The sequence below is a fragment of the Abramis brama genome (genome assembly GCF_963993115.1).
Source record: "Abramis brama genome assembly, chromosome: 10".
NCBI lineage: Eukaryota > Metazoa > Chordata > Actinopteri > Cypriniformes > Leuciscidae > Abramis > Abramis brama.
This window is the reverse complement of record NC_139972.1, coordinates 27820024-27842453: the sequence shown is the minus strand read 5'-3', so window position 1 is coordinate 27842453 and position 22430 is coordinate 27820024. Positions and strand designations below refer to the sequence as shown.

General features: G+C 36.6%; 1 protein-coding gene across 2 annotated transcripts; it reads right to left on the bottom strand.

The window, feature by feature from the left end:
• Window positions 1-136: 136 nt before the first annotated feature.
• Window positions 137-19543, bottom strand: zbtb32 (zinc finger and BTB domain containing 32). Of its 2 annotated transcripts, none has more exons than XM_084126223.1 (5): window positions 19416-19543; window positions 14860-15861; window positions 11575-11675; window positions 941-1114; window positions 137-738 (listed from the first exon to the last, which is right to left on the bottom strand). In XM_084126223.1, the coding sequence occupies exons 2-5, from the start codon at window positions 15786-15788 to the stop codon at window positions 509-511; spliced, it is 1434 nt and encodes a 477-aa protein (XP_083982349.1). In that variant the 5' UTR covers window positions 15789-15861; window positions 19416-19543; the 3' UTR covers window positions 137-508. The 2 variants fall into 2 exon arrangements, with proteins under 2 accessions (XP_083982349.1, XP_083982350.1); XM_084126224.1 differs by lacking the exon at window positions 19416-19543 and adding an exon at window positions 18872-19009.
• Between the last annotated feature and the right edge of the window lie 2887 nt (window positions 19544-22430).

The following is a 22430-nucleotide window of genomic DNA, read 5'->3' as shown; positions in this document are numbered from 1 at the left end:
GGAAAAGATTCAAGACTAAACCATGTATTTATTCAGAATATAGGCCAACTGTCATACTCTTCTTCATAGGCTTTCATGTAGATTAATTTGCATATTTCCAGACACGGATTAAAAAAAGCCACAAACTCTTTCAGTTTTAATCATAATGCTTTTATTAAAAGATTGCATACAGTGTGTAAATATAGATCACATAGTGAGTGCTTAGATAAATGTGTCAGATTTCACCAGCTCAATAAATAAACATGTATTTTGTATGCTATTGTGATGATTGATATTTCACCGAGAAAATAAGCAATGGCAAATTACAATCTACATCATCTAGACGTCTTCAAAGAAAACATCCGTCATTGGCATAAATGTCCCTTGTATGTAAATTAAATATATTATCACATTTGTAAAATGGCTTCAAAATAGATTCATAAAATGATTCAAAATAACAAAACTGTATTAAATGTTCTATATCTACACATGTTAACCCCCTGGATTCAAATGTCCAGTTTTTGCATGGTCAGGTGTGGCAGTTGTACAGGTATGTGCTGCTCAGGCTCCAGTCTGGAGGGAAGTCCTGCGTGGAGTGATTCTTCAGGTGTTTCTGCATGGCTGCCAGGCTGCTACAAAACTCCAGGCACAGGGTGCACTGGTACGGTGTGGCGCCGCCGTGAGTGCGCAGGTGCTTGATCATAGCCGAATAGTCACGGGAACGTTGGCCGCACAGCCGACACTCGAATGGTTTTTCACCTGGAAGAACATAAAATAAAAATGAATTCAAAATATAAAAGGTTATACTACTAACTCAATGCTACTAAAACAGTACTGATTCAGATTACAGATCTTATCTTGATACAGTGAAACACAATGTTCGATTTCTCAGAAAGTGAAAATGTTCAGGATCAATACTCTGCAGGAAGGCTCTGCTCATGGGTTTAAATGTTGGTTGTACCTGTGTGGACCCGGTGATGAGTGTCCAGCTGGTGTTTAAGGCTGAACCTCTTGCTACACTGTTTGCACTGGTAAGGCTTCTCTCCCCCGACACCCCTCCTGAGCGAGCGCAGAGATCGCCTGTCCCGTCCACCTCGGCCACAGAACTTACACCTGAACGTCATCTCCCCTGAACCTGCCAACGGGGTGATGACAGAACAACAGTAGGTGAGTAACTGTGAACAAGTGGACTAGAAATAGAACACTTCTCTGTTATCAGTGGACGATCTTTTTAATGCAGTTTCATTTCAGAAGAAAACCACAGACAAAGAGGTTTGAACAGTCATATGTGGCTCAGTTTACGTACAATCTTCAAAGTCTATTTGCCCGTTTTTTTTATGCATTATGTTTTTATTTTGCATGAATGCAGATTCATTTTTTTAAATTCATTTTAGCACTTAATCAAAACCTAAACATTCAAAGGTTTGCGGTCATTAGATTTTTTACAAATATTTTTGAAAGAAGTCTCTTCTGCTCACCAGGGCTGCATTTATTTGATCAAACACAGGAAAAACAGTAATATTGTAAAATATTATTACAATTTATTCCTGTGATGTTAAAGCTGAATTTTCAGCATCATTACTCCAGTCTTCAGTGTCACATGATCCTTCAGAAATCATTCAAATATTCTGATTTGATGCTCAAGAAACATTTCTTCTTCTTCTTCTTCTTATTATTATTATTATCAATGTTGAAAACCGTTGCTGCTTGTTTTTTTAATGACTTTTATGACCTTTTCCCCCTGGATTGTTTGATTAAATAGAAAGTTCAAAAGAACAACATTTATTTGAAACAGAAGTGTTTTGTAACATATAAATGTCTTTACTATCACTTCTGATCAATTTAAGGCACCCTTGCTGAATAAAAGTATTATTTCTTTCAAAACAAACAAGCAAAAATCAGACTGACCCCAAACTTTTTGAATGGTAGTGTAAGTTTTCAGTTCAAATATATGCCTGTTGTCTATGCATGTTCTTTTAAGACAGAAAGAGTGACCATTCGACTAAAACTCTCAACACATCATCATGGTCTCTGAGGCAAAAACAGTTTCAGTGCTTGACGAGAAAGCAGGGTTATTTTTGGTCTGACGCTGGTCAGCTCTTTGGCCCCTCATATCTGCTCAAATATGTTTAAATTTGATGTGCTGCTGGTGATGATTGTTCCATCCTGTTAAAACACCAGTTAACCACGCATGAAAGTGAAAGGACACTTAATATAAAAATAAGGGTAACACATTAAAATAAGGTTCCATTTGTTATAATCACACTACATTAGTTAAAATGAACAAACAGTGAAAAATACTTCTAAAGCATTTGATAATCTTAATGTTAATTTCAACATTTACTAATACATTATTCAAATCAAAAGTTCTGTTAATATTATTTAATGGGCTTGAGCTAACATGAACTATTTTTTTTTATTTTATTTTTTTTACATTAACTAACATTAACAAATGGGACCTTCTTGTAAAGTGTTACCAAAATAATTTAGCTTTTTTTATAACAAAAAAAACCTAAAACATTTATAACAATATAAAATATATACCAACGTCTGCATCTATATTGCATTTTCTAATTTAATACAAACATTCCCATTTCAAATGATATTATCACAGCAATTTGATACTTGCAACTTTTAGACATTTATTACTAGGCTAAGCCTTGAATGACAGCAGATCTCAAGCTGCATGAACATTCACATGGTTTAGCATCTTGTTTGTTTCACTATTATATACAAAGTACATTTTCATTTGGACCACTTTCAAAAGACCACAACTTTATCAGCATTATCGACATTATCGATGTGGTCAATCTCATTTCCAGTTGACCTGAGATGTCTGCACGATGTTTGATCAAATGGTTTGCAGCTGGCCAGAGAAATATGTTGTACAACTTTCTTAAGAAAAATATGTATGAAGAATAATGTATGGCATTTCAGGGCTTCTGTACAGTATTCAAAAGTATTCTCACTAATCTCAAATTCTGTTTAAAATGTTTTTGTTTAAACTGTATTCTGTATAAGATGCTCAACCCGTGAATGTTCATGCAGCTCGAAATCTGTTGTCATTAAAACAAAAGATGGACAAACCAAAAACTAATAAATGTCAAAGTGTGAAATAAGTTCACTCTAATTGCTGTGATGATAATATAATTTGTTGTGGAAAGGTTTGTATTAAATCAGTATTAAATTATTAAATAATCATAAACTTTCTCTTAATTTCCATGTTTAAACTAACCTGTGAGGACCTTACTATATATCATAGCTGATGCTAATATGCTTAGACATTTAAAGAAAAATAAAAAAATAAAAAGTATTAACTGTACGAATGATGACTGAGAGACATACCAGCAATATCTTGACTTGACTAAATGTTTTTTTGTGTATATTTTTAATTAGTTTCCTCAAGTCAGACAAAAAAAAACATGACACTGCTTGTTAAGGATTCTTCATCGGAAAGAAATCAAAACATGATTTTAAATTCTAGCTGTTAAATATCCAGTTCTGTTCAAATAATAAACCAATCTTATGTTTATTTTATATCAAATGTAAAAATGTCAAGATTAAAAGTGATTTATGGTCAAAAATAAAGTGACATCTAGGCTTTGGTAGTGCGCAGCCGAGGGGCCCAATTTTAGATAAACACATCCTGTGGCAACTTGGTGTGCGGCCTAGTTTATAGCTCTCCCTGTCCCCACACACACACACACACGCGCACACACACACACATACATTCACACACCACATCCTCCCCTGTACAGCTCAAAGTGTGAAAAAAAAAGCATGGTTAACACTTTCTGCCTTTATATTCGCTAAGAGAGCGTTTATGACAATCATATGGACACTTGCAAGGTTGTGTAAGCTTATACTTCAGAGCATGCTGAAAAAAAAGCAAACACAAAAGTAATGTGAAACTAAAGCAAACATACGTGCACATGACAGACATTGTATTCACACATATGTAAACACCCACACATTCCCACATACCCCACACTCTCTCACACAACACTAAACCAGGATGCAGCACAGTAACATAAAACTGCTGCAGAAACTTGCGCCATTACGGCACAAGTTTGCTGTTTGAATAGGTGACATCGTACAATGTACCCAACCATTCTTAAAACTGCTGGCTAAAATTCTCAAATGCATTTTAATAAAACCAAAACCCATCTGGACACTTTGGAAACTTTGCAGCTGGTACCCTAAAATGACTTGAGTTGACGTAACCAAATGTTGTCAGGTTGAAAGAGTCATGTGAAGCACATTTTTAGGTTTTGTGACAAATATTTTCATGGAAGTTCATGGAAGAAAATCTTATATTTCAGAACTTAATGTATAGGTTGTTGACATGCTTTTCTTCTAAAATTACTTTACCAGACATGCAATTTCGAATAAATAAGGGACTACATTAGAATATGATTTTGAAAAAAAATCCACAGGACAATTTCAGTTAATTGCAAAAAAGCTACAAGTTGTAAAAAAAAAGCTGCATTCCCTAAAATATACACTTCACCTTTTAATTCAAAGAAATAGGCATTTATATTTATTTTAAAACTAAAACTACCCACATGTATGTGATAAACTAAATACAGTATAGATTACATAGTCTCTTAAAGATAACATCTCATAAAAATGTGTTACTATCATTCTCACCCCAAAATGATCCGACGTGCACACAAGCTCGACACATAAAAAGCGCTCTAACCCCAAATTGGATGAAAAAAGAACAAGTCGACACTTCTCTTTTGGTACTGTATTCAAACCACCATGGAGCACAGAGCCAATCAACCGCAGGACTGTGCTGATGCACCACGAGAAGCCACAGTTTTCTCTCGCACACAGCTTTACACCCCGGTTTAGAAGGTAAGGGGTCATTTGGTTCTGTACAATGAGAGAACACTATGTGACCTAGGACAAAGCACAACCAATATTGTGACTACACAGTGACCCCTAAAATGTATTTGGATACTTAATTAACTTACAGTGCATGAATGTCATTGCATTGAAAACAAATGCTGCAGGAGTGTTTCTCAGAAATAACTGAAATAGAAATAACATGAACATTTAACCAACAGGTGTCAATGTGATCTTTTTTTTTTTAATCTTTTTTTTTAATCTGATGCATGAAGTAATTTCCCTTCAAGTTCACACATTTGTCCTAGCAGATTAACCACAGGTTTATTGCACAGCTTAATTGCATTAATGTCTGATAACGAGAAAAAAAAACAGAAAAACTCTAAATACTGTATCAATTTGGCATTTTTTATAAATAAATGCATTATAATAAAAAATATATAAAAGCAAGTTTATTAATGGGGTGAGAAATCAAACTTTCCTTGAGCTTTTGACATATAAGAGGTCATCATACTATAAGAATATCCTGTAAGTTTCAGAACTGAAAACGTCCTTGTTAGTCCAATAAAAGCTGTTATTGACACCAGGCACAGTGAACGACAGGTTTTTCAAAGTGGGGATCTATGACGTCAAAGGCTATCAAACACCGCCTCCGCAGAAGAAGATCAACGCCTACTTCAACACTGCCTGTTTAGCCCCGCCCACCGATTCGCGCATTACATGAAACTCATTATAATATGCAAAACTGTTATCCAATCATAGCAGTGGGTTTTTACTTCCAAGTCTTCAATGCGGCACGCTCATAAAAACCGAGCATTTCAGGAGCTAGGCTCAAAACCAGGGTAGAAAATAGCCTATTACTTTTTCATTTTGATGTTTTTGAATGTAAAAACCAAGCGAACGTCATAAGTTGACCTCAGACATCAATATAAAATTTTTGACCCCTTTAATTGCATTGTTGGGGAAAGTTATTTTTAAAAGTAATGTGTTAAAATATTACGTTACTTTTTATGTAAAGTAATGCGTTATGTTACTTTTGCTTTACTTTTTCTCACCTGGGCTGGTCTTGCTTGTTTGTTTTTAATGACACAAATAAAAAAAGGTTTATTAGAAACAATTATTTAAAAACAGGTTACGTTTTATTTTTGGCAAATGTAAAAGTCCTTTCACCAAAAGTGAAATGAATAAGTCTCAGGCTGAAAGAAAAGCAAATTCACGCCTGTCCAGTAGAGGGCGCAGCTCAAAAAAAAAAAAAAAAACGTCCAGCTGTGCTGCTATTCTGGATTGCAGGAGAATAGGATGCAGAAGAAACTTCAACTCTCTTATTTCAGCAATAAAAAAAAAAAAAAAGAAAAAAAAAAGATTAATAAAAAAGAGACAAATGTGACTGTGCCGAGGGGCGTGTAGTAAAGCAGAGTCTGCACGGGGAGAGAGAGCGAAGATGAGCGGTGACAAGTGCATGATGATTAACACCTGTCTCTAATTCCAGTAACTGATGGAGAGACAGGATAAATAGAGCCTGCAGACTCTAAGGACATGTTTTATGTGTTGGAAATCTTTGTTACTGTATATTGAATGTGCAAGATCGCTTTTATTTATGAACATTGTTACAGTGGTGCCGAAGCCCGTGGCGAAGAAGTATACACGCCGCCATGCAGCCAGCACAAATACCACTTGCGGAGCTGGTCAAATCGCTCACCGGTCTCCACCAGACACAACACCAAGCCCTTATGGACCTCAGAGACTGGAGCAGGAGGATCGATTCCGTCTGCTGGACCAGGGTCAGGAGGAGGACTGGCGGGTCATCCGGAGCTTGCTTGGCTGGGAGGTCACCCCGGACGCAGCCTCCACCATCTCCCATATACCTCTGATTAAAACGACTCTGAGGCGTTTGTGGACCTGTTTGAGAAGAAAGCGGAGGAGGCTGGTGCGCCTGATTCCGCTGCTGTCCGGGGAAGCACAGGAAGCAGCACAACAGTTGCCTGTGGCGAACCTCCTGCCATATGGCGACCTCAAGCGGTGTGAGAAAAAAGATCTTGAAGAATCCATTGTTTCATCATGACTATGTTAATTTAATGAATGATGTAATCACCAAGGGCTATGCAGTGAAGGTAACAAACCTCAGCTGTAATGATGGAAAGTTATGGTACCTTCCTCATCCTTCAACGGATCATCTGCTCCGCCAAACAATTCCGCCAGCATTTCCGGTTAGTGGAGCTGGGGGATTGGGGGATTGACCCAGCCCAGCAACGTTAAGGAAGTAATCGACCTGGTGGTGCTGGAGCAGTTCATCGCTCGTCTGCTGCGCAGGACTGCAGAGTGAGTCCAGTGCCACCACCCGACGTCACTGAACGTTGCCATCCAGCTGGCCGAGGATCATATGGTGGCATGCACAGGGGGCGGCGAGCCCCTCCCTAATGTTTCTCTCTCCAGCCCTTATCTCTTTTTCTTCTGTCTCTCATCCCATCCCTATTCCCAGGTCATGGAGCAATGCGCCCCCTCGACAGCTACAGCAGGGAAGAGGCAGTCTGGCCTCTGAGGTTTCCCAGGGTTACAGATCTTGGACACAAGGAGACGTGTCCGAGAGTGCCGAAGCCTCTGCGTCTTTTTCGCCTCTCCCCTCTCTCTGTCAGTCTCTTGGCCAACTTTCTGGCGGCAGGGCGATGGGAAGGCCTGGGCCTGTCTGCTGGAGATGCAAGGACTCAGGTCATTTCCAGGATAGGTGTCCAGTCATGGAGCTGCGGGGACTTGGATCCGGGTCCCCGACTCCCCACAGGCTGGAACACATCTGCATCTCAGCATCTGGAATGAATACGCACTGTCCTGAGATCGCTGAGGGTGGCAGGACTCACAGCAAACCCAAAGAAGTGTGCAATTGGGAGTGTGGAGGTACAGTATCTGGGCTTCCACTTGGGACATGGGAAGGTGCGTCCCCAAATTGATAAGAGCGATGCGGCCTGCCCAAATCCCAAGACCAAAAAGGAGGTGAAACAGTTCCTGGGGCTGGTGGGATATTATAGGAGGTTTGTGCCTAATTATTCAGAGCTCCCCAGCTGATCTTACTAAAAAGAAAGCTCCAAATCTGGTCCAGTGGATGGAGCTGTGCCAATAGGCTGTAACCAAAGTGACAGCTACTCTGTGTGAAGGGCCACTCTTACAGTCTCCTAACTTTGATCTCCCCTTTTTATTGCAGACAGATGCGTCGAACAGGGGGCTGGGAGCCGTCCTGTCCCAGGTGGTCGGAGAAGAGGAACGGCCAGTGCTGAAATAACTGAAATAACTTCCAGTAGGTGAAAATCCTGCATAATGCGCCTTTAATCTCTTCTCTTTTCTGATGACATGTTTACTGGAGCAAGGGCAGGACAATTGTCACTTAAGTGAGATCGGCCAATAGCAAATCACAACCATCTAACAATTCCCCATAGATAAAATCTATCGCAACTTCTGTTTCAGGCCACTGTATGTGTTCTACAAAGTCACTGTAGCATTTTAACTCATCTATAATGCTAGATGCTAGCATTTATTTACATTTATGCATCTGACAGACACTTTTGTCCAATGTGACTTGCATTACATCACAATTTATCAGTCATGCATTCCCTGGAGATCGAACCTATGACCGTGGCATTTTTAGTGCCATGCTGTGCTGTTTGAGATACAGTGAGGAAAATACAGTATAGGAATGATAAAAAAAAAAAAAGATATATATATATACAGTGCTATGCATAAGTGAATACACCCATGCTAAAGTTGACTAAAAAGAGGAATAAAAAATCATATTTTGGAAATTGAACTTAATGCCTTAATTTAAAAATTAGGAAAAATCCAACCTTTAAGGACACCAATTTTCTTTGTGAATGAATAATGTATCGTAAATAAATAAATGTTCTTCCTTAAAATACATGGTGCATAAGTGAGTACACCCCTATGTTAAATTCCCATAGAGGCAGGCAGATTTTTATTTTTAAAGGCCAGTTACTTCATGGATCCAGGATACTATGCATCCTGATAAAGTTCCCTTGGCCTTTGGAATTAAAATAGCCCCACATCATCACATAGCCTTCACCATACCTAGAGATTGGCATGGGGTACTTTCCATAAGATCATCTCTCAATGCAAATCAAACTAGCTTTTAGGCAAACTGAAATAAAATCATGCCAATCTCTAGGTATGGTGAAGGCTATGTGATGATGTGGGGCTATTTTAATTCCAAAGGCCAAGGGAACTTTATCAGGATGCATAGTATCCTAAAAAAAAATAATAAAAAAATACTTAAAAATAAAAATCTGCCTGCCTCTATGGGAATTTAACATAGGGGTGTACTCACTTATGCACCATGTATTTTAAGGAAGAACATTTATTTATGTAAAGGACCACTTTGGAGTTTAATGTATGTTGTTGATTAAATGAAATATGGGTTGGGTTATTGGTAAAATATTTGTTTAATGTTTGTACTTTATTCAAATAAATCTATATTTTGTATGCGCTTTAATGTTATCTGTATGTGATTGACCGGAAATCCTATGCACCTGTGATGTTGAAATTTGTCCCTTTGGTGGCACCGTAGTTTGCACAAGAGAAGATGAGCTTTTAAAAGGTAGCTGGCGGGTGTGAATGGTACGCAACTGTGTTTGAGCCTACATGGATTTTATTTGAATTGTTTGTTCGTGAACTTAAATAATTCGACGCCCGTTTCATGACGGAAGAAAGGACTATCGTATATTGTTTGCATTCCTTGGTGAGCGCAGCGAGGTACGATATGTTTTATTCATATATAAATCTGAATATTGTTTGCACATATGTATGGTTTATTTTGCTGTGTAATTAATGTTTGTCATCCTAAATGTTTGTTTACGTAATGACGTTTGTAGCCGTGAAACCAAGTGTGTGAAATGTTTGTTGTATGTATGTTTTTTAATACAGTTTTCACGGTGCTAAGGTGATGATGAATTGAAAGTTGAACGTCATGCTGGTTTGGCGAACTAAATAAAGAAACACCTTATGCATCAGTCGAGACTCTCTCTTTTGGATCCAAGGGCTGCTACAATTTATTTACGATACATTATTCATTCACAAAGAAAATTGGTGTCCTTAAAGGTTGGATTTTTCCTAATTTTTTAAATTAAGGCATTAAGTTCAATTTCCAAAATATGATTTTTTATTCCTCTTTTTAGTCAACTTTAGCATGGGTGTATTCACTTATGCATTGCACTGTATATATATATATATATATATATATATATATATATATGTGTGTGTATGTATGTATGTATGTATGTATGTATATATATATATATGTGTATGTATGTATGTATGTATATGTATATGTATGTGTGTGTGTGTGTGTGTGTGTGTGTGTGTGTGTGTGTGTGTGTGTGTGTGACCCTGGACCACAAAAACAGTCACATGGGTCAATTTTTTATTTTTTTATAAATAATAATAAAATAAAGCTGAATAAATAAGCTTTCCATTGATTTATGGTTTGTTAGTATAGGACAATATTTGGGCGAGATACAACTTTTTGAACATCTGGAATCTGAGGGTGCAAAAAAATCGAAACATTGAGAAAAATCGCCTTCGCGATTGTTCTGCATTCACTCACAAAAATATTTTTTTTTATATATTTACTGTAGGAAATGTACAAAATATCTTCATGGAACATGATCTTCACTTAATATCCTAATAATTTTTGGCTTAAAAGAAAAATCGATAATTTTGACCCATACAATGTATTGTCGTCTATTGCCACAAATATACCTGTGCAACTTATCACTGGTTTTGTGATCCAGGTCACATATATAGATAAATAAAGATTCAAAAATTTCACCTCTGCATTTCACCTCTGCTCTACCTTGTTTCATAGTCTAGCTTTCCACTCTTAGAATAAAATGTTCTATATAGAACCCTAGGGATCCTGACTTAATTTTAAAGATGGCTTTATACCAAAAATGTTTTAAATGATTGGATAATAACCTTTAAAACATGAAAGTATTTAAATTTTTGTCTACTGCAAAAAGTATGTTTATGATCCATTTATTGATAAAGTTTATGAATAAATTAAAAATTAAACTAAAAAATGAATAATAAAACAAAAAGAATTCATGCAAAAATAATTCATTAAAACTAAATCCATAAAATGATCCTATGATGGGACCCTCTAAAAGGTACAGTATGAAGTGCCTGACAGAACACTTTAAGGTTCTATATTAAACATTTTCTTCTAAGAGTACATAAACCTGGCATTGACTATAAATATTGTTGGCCTTTTGACGAATAGCTTTGTTCTTCTGTTGTAAGACGCTTTAGATAAAAGCAACTGCTAAATGCAAAATTGTACATGTAAATGTAAAATAAAATAAAAACCATTTAATGGTAAATTCTGGCTGAAAGATTTCATAGGAATCAAGTTCAACTGATAGATGCATGAATTTTACATATCAAAAAACGTTGTCATTTTTTCCACTGTCTTCTATTCTTTCTTTTACTGCTGTCAGAGGAAGGGAGGCAACGGCCACCATCTCTACTTTAAATTGCTTTCAGCTCTTAGAGAGATACACAACATACATCCTGTTGCGGGCATCCATTCCTCTGAACTACGAACAATGTCAATGCATCCAAAATCAAAATCAGTTTGTGTTTCTGCAAGCTTCTGCATGAGTATCTATATGCCTTCTTCATTCTGTGCAGATATGAGTGTATACAATTATTCCACATTCATTTTTGTGCATTCACACAACATATTACCTGAGGTTGATGACCCAGTGGTTGGCCTCCAGGGGTTTTCCAGGGCCGGCTTACCGCAGTGTCTGCAGCATATCTCCCTCTCCTCTTGAACCTTTGGCTTCCTGTGGAAAATGTTGTCATGTTAACGCTTATTCAAAGATGTCCATATTTTCCATGCATAACTAGTGACATTAGCTTTTAGGACTTTATTCATCATCAACTTATAACTTCAAAAACCGACTCACTGCATTTTCCTCTGGTGTTTTTTTTTTAACCACTTGTTGATCTGGTCATCTAACACCTGCAAATTGAGATCATCTAGAGATGTATTTCAACACATTCAAGTGCTTTAACTAGACCACAGCTAATTATTACCAGCAGGTAAAGGTCAGTGAGAAACCCACAAGCTTTAAGGTGTTACTGCTGATGCTCTCTGTTAGGCTTAGTGTGTTTTCACATTTGTGCTATTATTTAGGAGAAAGTGCACAACCAGTTAAAAGTTTTAAAAGACACTTGCCTGAATTTGTTTCACATGCTCTTAAAAAACTTTTGATCTAAATGCTTTAAGCAGTTCCTTAGACAAATATAAATATGCCCAGGTATGACTTTCTTTACTACTTTATTTTACCTTTTAATCAAGTAAAGTGTCAGCTTACATGTGTATTCCTTCAACGCTTTAAAAAGCATCTCAGGATGCACCTGATGAAGTATAAAAATAATAAGAAATGAGTAGGTGTGGAGAATACGAAGAGGAAATTTATGAACAAAACTCGATATACAGCGCTCTGTAGCCTCACACATGTAGACACACAAGGCGGCAAATTGCCATTCAAATGCATCTCAAATCTGTTTAATCAAACTATTAAGACTTATCAATTATCAATTTAGACTTACATCACCTCCTTCTGTCTAAAACAAGACCAAAAAGTATAAGAACAAAGGTTTTGCGCTCAGGTAGCAGGAAACAAAGCAAGTCGACAATGGTTTCCTCTGCCAGAGTAAAGCAACCTGCAGTGCATCTACAGTGTGAAGAAAAGATCATCTGATTTTATATCCGATTCAAATATTTAGAGCCAAAATAATAATAATAATAATAATAATAATAATATGCTCTTCAAAATATAAGAAGTGATATTCTATAAGAGCCTTCAGATATTTACATTATTTTCGATGTTTAATCATGAACTTCTTGAACTGGTGAGTGGGTGGTTTGTACTGTTTCTATGTATGTGCATGCATAGAAAAGAAAGAAAAAAAAGTTTCAATTTTACACTCACATTGAGCAAAACAAGCATAAAGATCTCTGTCTGAATGGGGCACCTGTTTTTGTGTGTGGCGAATTGGAGAGTGGAACAGACTTTGGCTAAAAATGAGCCTGAAATAGAACATCATGCTCTGAGGGTGGAGATGGCTGACTTTCATATTTGCTGTTTCTAAAGTCGGGGATAATTGGGGGGCTCCCCTCAGTTTCAGACTTGATAGTAAGTGTTGTTTTCCAAAACACTTCCCCGACATATCCAGTATTTAGTGCACATGATGCTTCTGTGCTTTTATCCTGGCTCAAACACTTAAAATATCGACTAACAGATCTTTATGTCCACAAGCATATCTATATACATCATACATATCTAATTACGAATGAAAGTAATCATAACAATATTTATTATTCATACCCCAAAGTGTTTCATTACAAGAATATGTCATAACACTATCCATAATTGTCTTTATTGAACTATTATTCCAGTGCCACTGAACCAGAGGCCGTTATTAGTTCCCCTCAATTTAATGGAGCCTGTTGAAAGACTATTCATGTAGGTGGAACAGGGGGCTGGTTGGGGAAAAAGTGTCTGTTGGAAAGTACAGAAAGGGAGCATATACACTACCCGTGAAAAGTTTGGCATGCTTGATTGAATTTGTTTCTCAACTTAACTAAGACATGCTATAGAATACTGTTGTTGATGTATACAATGCAAATAAATCAAAATTTTTAACAAAAACTATTTTTGATAATTATTGTATCTAAAAAGATGGTTGGAGTGGATGGTGAAGAAAAAAAGTGTGTATGTGAACTTCAGTATGGTTTAAAAAGAATCTCAGAATACTTTGAGTTCTATCAATTTTTTATAAAGATCATTTAGAAACAATCAGGATACAAGTCTATTTCGAGCAATCGTGGTCTTCTTCAGTATACTATTGCATAGTAGTAAACCAGTCCTTTTTTTAAAGTAATGCAAAGTTGGATTTTGTGGTGTTTGCTTTGGTTATGACTGTAAATGTGTTGTTGCATTGGTGAAAAACGTGTTTACCAGACTTATGGTGTTCCGCTGAAATTAACTGACTATAATGTGGCTTCCTGCTGAAAATATCGTTGTAAAAAGAGATTTCTTTCACCATGCTGACAATACCCAGATGTCTCATAACCCTAGACTTCTCCCTGAAAAAAAGACTATGGACACTGGACTGCTGAAGGTCAAAGTTTATAATATATATAGTTTCTTAATATTTAAATGTTATTGAATTTTTAATGCTCAGACTTACAGACAGCCCAAAAGTATTTGAACACTTAAAATAGGTCACTTTTTTCACGAAATATATTTGGAAGGATGTTGGTATCCAAACAGTTTCCATTGTATGGACAAAAATATTATAAAAAAATAATATATATAATGTTCCACAGAAAAAAAAAAAGAAAGAAAAGAAAGTCATACAGGTGTATAATTACATGAGGGTGAATAAATGATGACAGAATTAAAATTTGTGGGTGAACTTTCCCTTTAAGCCACCCGTTAAACATGAATATCATTGCATTAGATAGCAAGCATCTTAATGTGATCAATATCTATTGTTTACCATTTAAAACCAATTTTTTTTGTAAAATGTTTTGCTTGAAAAATGTGTACATTGATATTTATTGATAATTAAGCACGAGTGATAAGTTCAAATGGTAAGATTGCGTTTGTTTAAACCACCTCTCTCTGAACAAACTCATTTTATTTACTGGCTTTTAGTTATTTATCTGTTTATCCACTGATTGAATCATTCATCAATTTCTTTATGTATCTGGCTTTATGTTTTGTCTGTATATAAAAAATATATATAATTAATAGTACAAATCAAGCAAAAAATCACTATCAATATGACAATTAAAAAAAATAAAAATAAATCTAGTTTACCTCAAATGAACCGTAGCTATTCTTATTCACTTGTCTTTCTTTAAAACCAGTTTCACATGGTTGGATATTTGATCAAATCAATAATATTTTCATTTCGTTTCAATATCTAACGTTTCAGAAAGTCGTTTCTTACCTTTCTTGACTTTCTGACTCGGACTCTGTTAAAGCTGTACTGATAGAGGTGTTCTTTCCTTTTAGACCCGAAACAAAGGGACTGTCTTGAGTCATCTGAGAAGAGTGTATGAGAGGGTGATAGGAGTGAAGCAACCCGGGATAACCCATAAGTGAGGAAGAGACATGTGGTTGGAGCGAGCGGTGCAGGAAGGGGTACATGGGTGTGGGGTACGGGTACGCTCGGAGCGAGTGGAAGGTCATAATTTCTCTACACAACATGCTACGAGACGGGCTGACTGGGGGCCAACAGAAGCGCGGGGTCGAAGATGGGGTGCTGGAGGAGATGACGGGTTCTCTGGAGAACACCGGAGGCTGAAGAGACACAGGAGAACAGCTTTTCTTGTGTGGATCATGGACCGACCTCTTGTGGTCTTTATTGGTGGAAGAACGCTCTTCTTCTAAAGAACAATCGAGGTTGTCTTTATCCGTAGAGTGGCTTCTTTTGGACAACTCGGTGTGCTTGAATGTTTTGTCGTCTTGGAGTGACTTTGCCACTTTTGTGTCTGTCTTAGTAGGGGAATTTGGACTACTAAGTTGTGCTTGACACTGTTCCACCAAAGACTCCACTTCCAGGTACTCAGCACCCCTCAGCAGCTCTTCCAGGTCATCTTTGGGCACCTCCACCGATTCGCTGTACACATAGTCCAAGATTTGCTTGAGTGTGTGGGGAGAGACACTTTCTATTGCGCAGCTGTACCCTGGACCTGGACGGTGCTGGTTTGTTAACTGACGCTTGAGCCGCTTGCTCGCCAGCGCTAGGATCAGAGCGTGGGCTTTAAATGAAAGGCCTTCCACGGTGAGAAGCGTGTCACAAAGTGTCCCTGCCTGACGGAGCTGCTCCGTCTGATGCAGAAAAGGCACGTGGTGAGGGTTATGAATGCGGATCATCTTCAAAGAGCGAAAGGGGCAGCTGAAGTGAGATGATTGGGTTTGATTTCGAGCTGCGAAATCTCATGTCAGCCTTTGGAAGGAGGAAAAAAACAGAGGTTAAGTTTGTCAAGGGAATCGTAGTCGAAGTGAAAGAGAGACAGACAAAAGGTTCTCAGCTACAAATCTTAAAATAAACTCTCATGAAATGAAAATGATCAAAAATCAGTAATTATATAAATTGCATATTTGTTGTTGTATACAACAAAATATGCTACATTATTAGAAAATAATTAAAATGCTGATGTTATAAACTCTATGTGCTGCCGTCTTGACCTGGTCTGAGATGAGATAGGAATATCTCAATGGGATTTTCCTGGCTAAATAAAAATAAAAAATAAAATAAAATAAAACTACGTCACAAATAGTAATAAATAAAAACACTGAAAATATTTAAAATTAAAATATTACATTTTCTATTGATAATTAAGTACATCTGATCATGAGTGCAATTGATGATGAGATTTATTATTTTATTTTTTAAACCCATCTATCTCTCTGATGCAAACTCAATTTATTTATTGGCTTTTAGTTATTTATATTTTTATTTATTTACTTGTCAGGTTGACTGGATTTTTGAAGAAATAGATCACTGATAGTCAAAATCAAGCCAAGAAAAATAAATAAATTACCCATTTTTTTTTTATCTAGTTTCCTAAAATCAAATAAACTGTTTTGTCACAGCTATTCTTGTCCATTCATTTGAAGGCACGTGGTAGAGTGTATAAATCATATCAATCTCTATTCAACAGTCATGTATAAAACAAGAAGATAGTTTAATCCTAACCAGTATCATTGCCATTTTACAAGCACATTTTACAAGGTTAATCAATCTTTCATAGTTAAGGTTTACAGACAGACAGACCGAAAGAAAGAGTGAAACACAGATAAGCCCGAAGCTTGAAACTTTGCATTTCACTTAATTTCAGAGATTGTGAAAGACATATTCAGAAGAATCAGTAGGGTTGTTTTTTTTTCAGAACTCATCAGCGTCACAACACCTTCAACCTACTTTCAGCCATCAGGCAGACAAACTAATTCACAAAATGAAACTCTAGCAATGTTTAATCATTTCTATCTCACAATACATTCAACCATGAACTGGAATTGCATTGTCTAGGTATGGCACAGAGCGGAGGCGGGCATGTCTGGTCATGTCAAGGTGCAAGGGCCTTTCGAATTTTGCATCACCTTTGAAATTCTGTGAAGTACTGCGATGAAGCCACAGACCTCTTCAGAATGTGAAACTCTGACTAATGCCGGTACGCTGAGACTCGTAAGAGTTCAAGTTTGTTTGATCAACAACAACAGTATCAAAGCCATACAGTAGGTCGGTTTAGATATGCATCTACTGTAGTAGCAGTGTGATGTGGTGTCTGGTGGAACGTTTGATTACAGTAGGCCTACATCGCAGCTGTGTACTAATTCCTCACAATCGCGCAGAAAGTGGACACGATTTCAATACTCGATCTTGAAGTGCGTGCAAAGAATGACTCTCCAAATAACATGTCCATTCTGGAATAAAAAATGGCCGTTTTTAGATATTATCATTGAGATGTACAAGGTTCGAGATGCAAGTATCTCAATTGGCGATATTCCTATGACCCATTGTCTGTTTTTGGTCATCGATCTCACAATTGCGTACAAAAGAAAGTAAGATTACCGAATGCCTGCAAAAACTTGCTGATACGATCACTCCCCCTCAGCGCAGACGCAACGGTGACGGATTGTGGAACATATTGTTCTGAGATGACGATGCTTAATGTTCTAATTACTAGAATTGATGCTAAACTGGCTAAAAGTGAGACACACACACACACACCACAAAGCATGAAAGAACAACCGAAACAACCTTAACATTAATATTGTAAAACATTTATCAAACAGGTGTGTGCAGATACTTCTTTTTCATAACTGTCCAAATTAACTGATGAGAGTTTACACACTCAGGTCAGGAGTTCTGGAACCAAGTTAGCCTATTTAAAGCGATAGTTCACCCAAAAATGAAAATTGTCATCATTTACTCACTCTCACGTCGTTCCAAACCTGTATGACTTTGTTTTCTTCGGCAGAACACAAAAGAGGATCGTTAAAGAACATTGGTGTCTAAAAACATTGAATTTTCAAATCACAGAGACATTTTTCAAAATGTTACGGATGACAAACAAGTGTGAGTAAATGACCACAGAATTCTTTTTTTAACGGTACCTTTGACAGAGAATACGCTCGGCTAAAAAACAGAGAAGGCTTCTGTGATCCTTTGCAACTTTATTTGTAGCATTAGCTTGGGTGTGTGTGTGTGAGTACCATTTTTAAAAAAAAGTATGAGTCACATTTTAAGCTACAATATTAATAGTCTAGTGTATTGTAATGTAAGTGAGTCATATTACTGTACTAAAGCTACACCATAAATGCAGCGAACAGTATGTCGTAATTAGTGTTTAAAAATGCAAAAATGAATATCAAATAGCCAAAAGCTACTAAGTTTTTGGCTTTTCATAAGTCACAAAAAACGTATAATCCAAGCCGATTTGGCAAAAATGATCTAGTTATGTATTGTACGTAAAGCATATGGGATATGCTAAGCATATTCTATATTTTAAATCTAAAATAGTCGAATAAACATGAACTGTTTCATGCACTACTGCATTTACTGTATATTCTACAACTATCGTGATCACAGCAACTGCCAAGAAACAGGTCAGAGGTGCAGAAAGTTGTTTCTATGTTTATGACTATAGTACAATTAGTAATGCTAAATGAAATGCATATGGATACACCAATAAGTTATTTTGCTTTCTTAAGGTTTTGCTAAATTATTTCTAAGACCAATTTGTTTTACATTTTAATGCTCAGCTATAACACGCTAAATAAAGTGTCACATACCTCACCAGTTCCTATTCTTTCTTCGCCCACTTCTAAAGCCCTAGTGAAGTTGAATTCTCATTTGAGCGTGAGAATAAGAAGAATGAAACTGAGGAAAAGGCTATGTAGTCTATCTAAAACTGCAAATTCTGCAGTAGTGCAATGAGCAATTGACTTACCTGCCGTACAGGCCCGTGAATGTCTTAATGTGATACGCAAGTTACACTCTGTCCCATCACCAAACCAAACCCTTCCCTTCATTGTACGAAACTACAGTACATCAGATGTCAAAACTATTATCCAATGACAGACATTAGCCCAGGCCACAAAAATCTATGAGCGACAAAAAAAAGTCACCTATAGATTGTACAACAGACAGTCAAATGCAGGTGATAACTTTAGAAAACTGCACAAGTGCATCGGTCAGACCCACATAAAGACACAGCGAGAGAAAGAGGCCCATGAGTAACAGGGGAAAACCTGTCTGCACAGTGACACATCCTCTCCGGGCCTGCAGTCAGAAAAGACCTCAACACACAATCAGACACTTGCACGGATGCTTTTGTAATCAAAAGATATTTTTCCAGATATAGAAAGCACAGCACTTGGTGATGGGGGAGGGGAGGATGTAGAGAGACAGCAGACAAGATGAGAAACAGCAAGATGACACTAAACGTTGGAAAAGAAGAAGAGCCTGACTCACAGAAACTTTCAAAGACGTACCTATGAGCTCAAGGTGGAGGCTGCGTCCTGCCGCGAGCAAGTCAACAGAGACGCATTACCGCGCATTGCGACCTCAACCAGAGGTGTCATCGACCAGTGGATGCCTACATGTGGGTGAGATATAGCAAGGCCACCTCTAAACTCAAGCCAGCCCCTCCCCTTGCACCTCAGACATCTGTGATTGGTCTTCTCCTTTTTTTCTTCCTTTCTATCACCATATTTTTTCTAGAAATCAAGCGCATCTGTGCTGTTGACTTATTTAAACCTTTCATGATAACTGCAGAAATATGGACTTGGTCAAACTCAGAAAGTTGATTCATGATAATATTTCCAATTAAATAAACATTTTATAAGAGGAATACAATAAATTAGTTTTCATTTTAGAAATAGCACATCTGCTCAAACTTTTCACTTAATAGCGATACTGTCATAGAACAAAGCTAATATGATTTCCATATTTCTAAATTGTGCTTAATATTGTATCCTATACATTAAAACATGTATGATAGAGACATGAAAAATACTTTAACTAATTCCCAACTCACTGTAAAAAATATTTTTAGTGAAACAAGAAACATGTGGTTTACATGAAAATACCATTTTAGTCTTTCTACTTCAAAATTTCATGTTTAATTCAATGTGTTACTATTTGTAATTAATGAATAAGTATGAATTAACTAGCAGTTTCTGAGTGAAAAAATTGTTTCAAAGCAAATCCTACACCACATTTTTTTCAATCTAATAAGATTTGTCATGGGAGTGAGGTAAACAATCACTTGTGTTTTAGTTGTTGAACAGGACTAGATTAATAAGCTTAACAGAAGTGAATAGAAATTAATATTGGAAACGTTGTTTACTTTTACTAATAGGTTTGCCTTAATTTTCACACTTTTTTTTGTGCCCTTTTTTGGTGCAACTGCCCACTCTTTCCCATGTTCCATACCATAATCACAAAATATCATGTTATGGAAAACAGCCAGTGAAAGGAAAGGTGAGATGCAGAGGTAGCTGTCGCTGGCCACAAGTGAAACTTACAAAAAAAACTGTTGAAGACTCACCTCTTCTATCATCATCTCACCTCTCTGAAGATATATCAGTGCACACATGCTGCATCTTCCAGTACCCACGCTGATGATATAATCATATTTTTCTAAATTAATGCCATTGGTTCAAATGCAACTCAACCCACAAGATAAGAACAATTCCAAGAAGAAAAAAGTGAAAGTGAAGGAGTGCAAATTAAGTAAAATCATCTTATCAGTCATTGCAGTGGAGGCTGCAGATCTTATCAGTTTATTATGCGCAATACTTCAATTTTTAACGGAAACTATCATTATAATGTGGCATTTTCTTCATACTAAGGAAAGGCCTGTCTTTCCAATGGTGTTATGGGGTCCCTAGAGGTTACAGTCAGAATTATAATCTCTGCAGAACATGAAAAGGCCAATATAATTAATCAATTAAATGAAAAAGACAAACAAACAAAAAACCCACAACCACAATTGCTCACAGTTGAGTCATCGTTAAATGATAATTTTTCTGTCTGACTTAACTTAATTTCTGTCTCTCAACATTGTAATTTGGCCTTAGAAGATGTGAATATAGCTCACGTTACAGACGTTACTACTTTGGCACTTTTGCGTTTTTTTTTTTTTGTAATGAGGTCACACAACGAGTCAGAGTTGACTTTTTTATGAACCTTTAGAATATTTAGCAACTTTTGTTTGCTTTCAATTTCTTTCTTGAAGACTGTGCTGCACAACTTTTGAGTTCAGCTTGGATTTAGAATTATTGACACAAATTTCATGATTAGATTCATAAGCTTGCGAATCAATCTCGATTTGGATATATACATGGATAGGCTATATGATAATTTTTCTCAATAAAAAAATATTTCTCAACTAATGTAAACTACAGGGAATCATGTCAACTATAAAAAGTTAAAATTAACAACTGATTTGCATACAGTTGCACATAAAGTCATTTTTCTAATAATAGCATGATATATTTTTAATATAAGAGTAAAAATATAATAAACATAATATAGTGATTTTTTTGCAAAATACTCTCTAGAGTAAAGTTTTTTTTTTTTATCTTTAAAGAGTTTACAATCTGTTGTTATATTGACGTCTTTCTGCAGTTGAAACACTATTGCACGATTACATGAGATATGTGATACATTTCAGTAAGTTGTACTGTATCTTTCAACATACCCTCGGATGTTCATTCATGTATATTTTGTGATAGGCCTACAACTAGTAGCCCAAAGAGGAAGAGATGGTTAGTTCACAATCCCATGCGTTCCCGCTTCGCTTGAACTGAGGCAATACCGTCACGCCACATTAGAGTGACAAATGGTAGGCTATTTCTTGTTTAATATTTCGTAATATAATTTACATAATTTGAAAGCTTAGACTTTGTTTCATATCAAAACCTGCTGTGTCATGTCTGTCGACACGTTGTCCTCTTTGCTCCGCGATGTTTTTTCACTGTGAGAAAATGGACGGGTATGCGAGCGTTAGAACAGGGCTTGAGAGTTGACAGCCGTATTCATAAAACTAAACAGGGCATCAGATTTAGTTCTTGATCGCTGGGTTTTGTTGCTGTCTGTTTTGGTTGTCGAGCGCAGGGATGATGCGTCTAAAATCTGCATTCAAAAAACAGGTGACAATCTTGATGACCAGTTTTTCATAGGGCCAGAGGAGCTAAATCCGGCAGCTCCTCAATAATTTAATTGTGCTTGAGGAACAAATGAAATAAAATAAAAGCATTTTACTCATTATGCGTGCGTAATTTATACGTGACGTGAATTTTTGTAATGTCATAACATAAAAAGGAGCGGTTCCTTGTGCCAAGTAAGTGACCTTGAAATTGTAATGTAGTTCCTGTTTCTATTGAAAATAAGATTAAAAACGCAACTAACCACAACTGTGGGGATGTCCGAAACAGTGACTTTTCAATCAATCGTCCTGATTTGAAACTGTAAATAGTAGTGATAATGGATGAATACTGTAG

Bases quoted from the DNA above. Each gene is read 5' to 3' on its own strand.
- zbtb32 (XM_084126223.1), bottom strand. From the start codon at position 15,788: ATGATCCGCATTCATAACCCTCACCACGTGCCTTTTCTGCATCAGACG. The intron at 11,676-14,859 runs GTAAGAAACGAC...CATTTTCCACAG, and splicing joins GAGTCAGAAAGTCAAGAAAG to GAAGCCAAAGGTTCAAGAGG. The intron at 739-940 runs GTACAACCAACA...ATGTTCTTCCAG, and splicing joins TCATCACCGGGTCCACACAG to GTGAAAAACCATTCGAGTGT.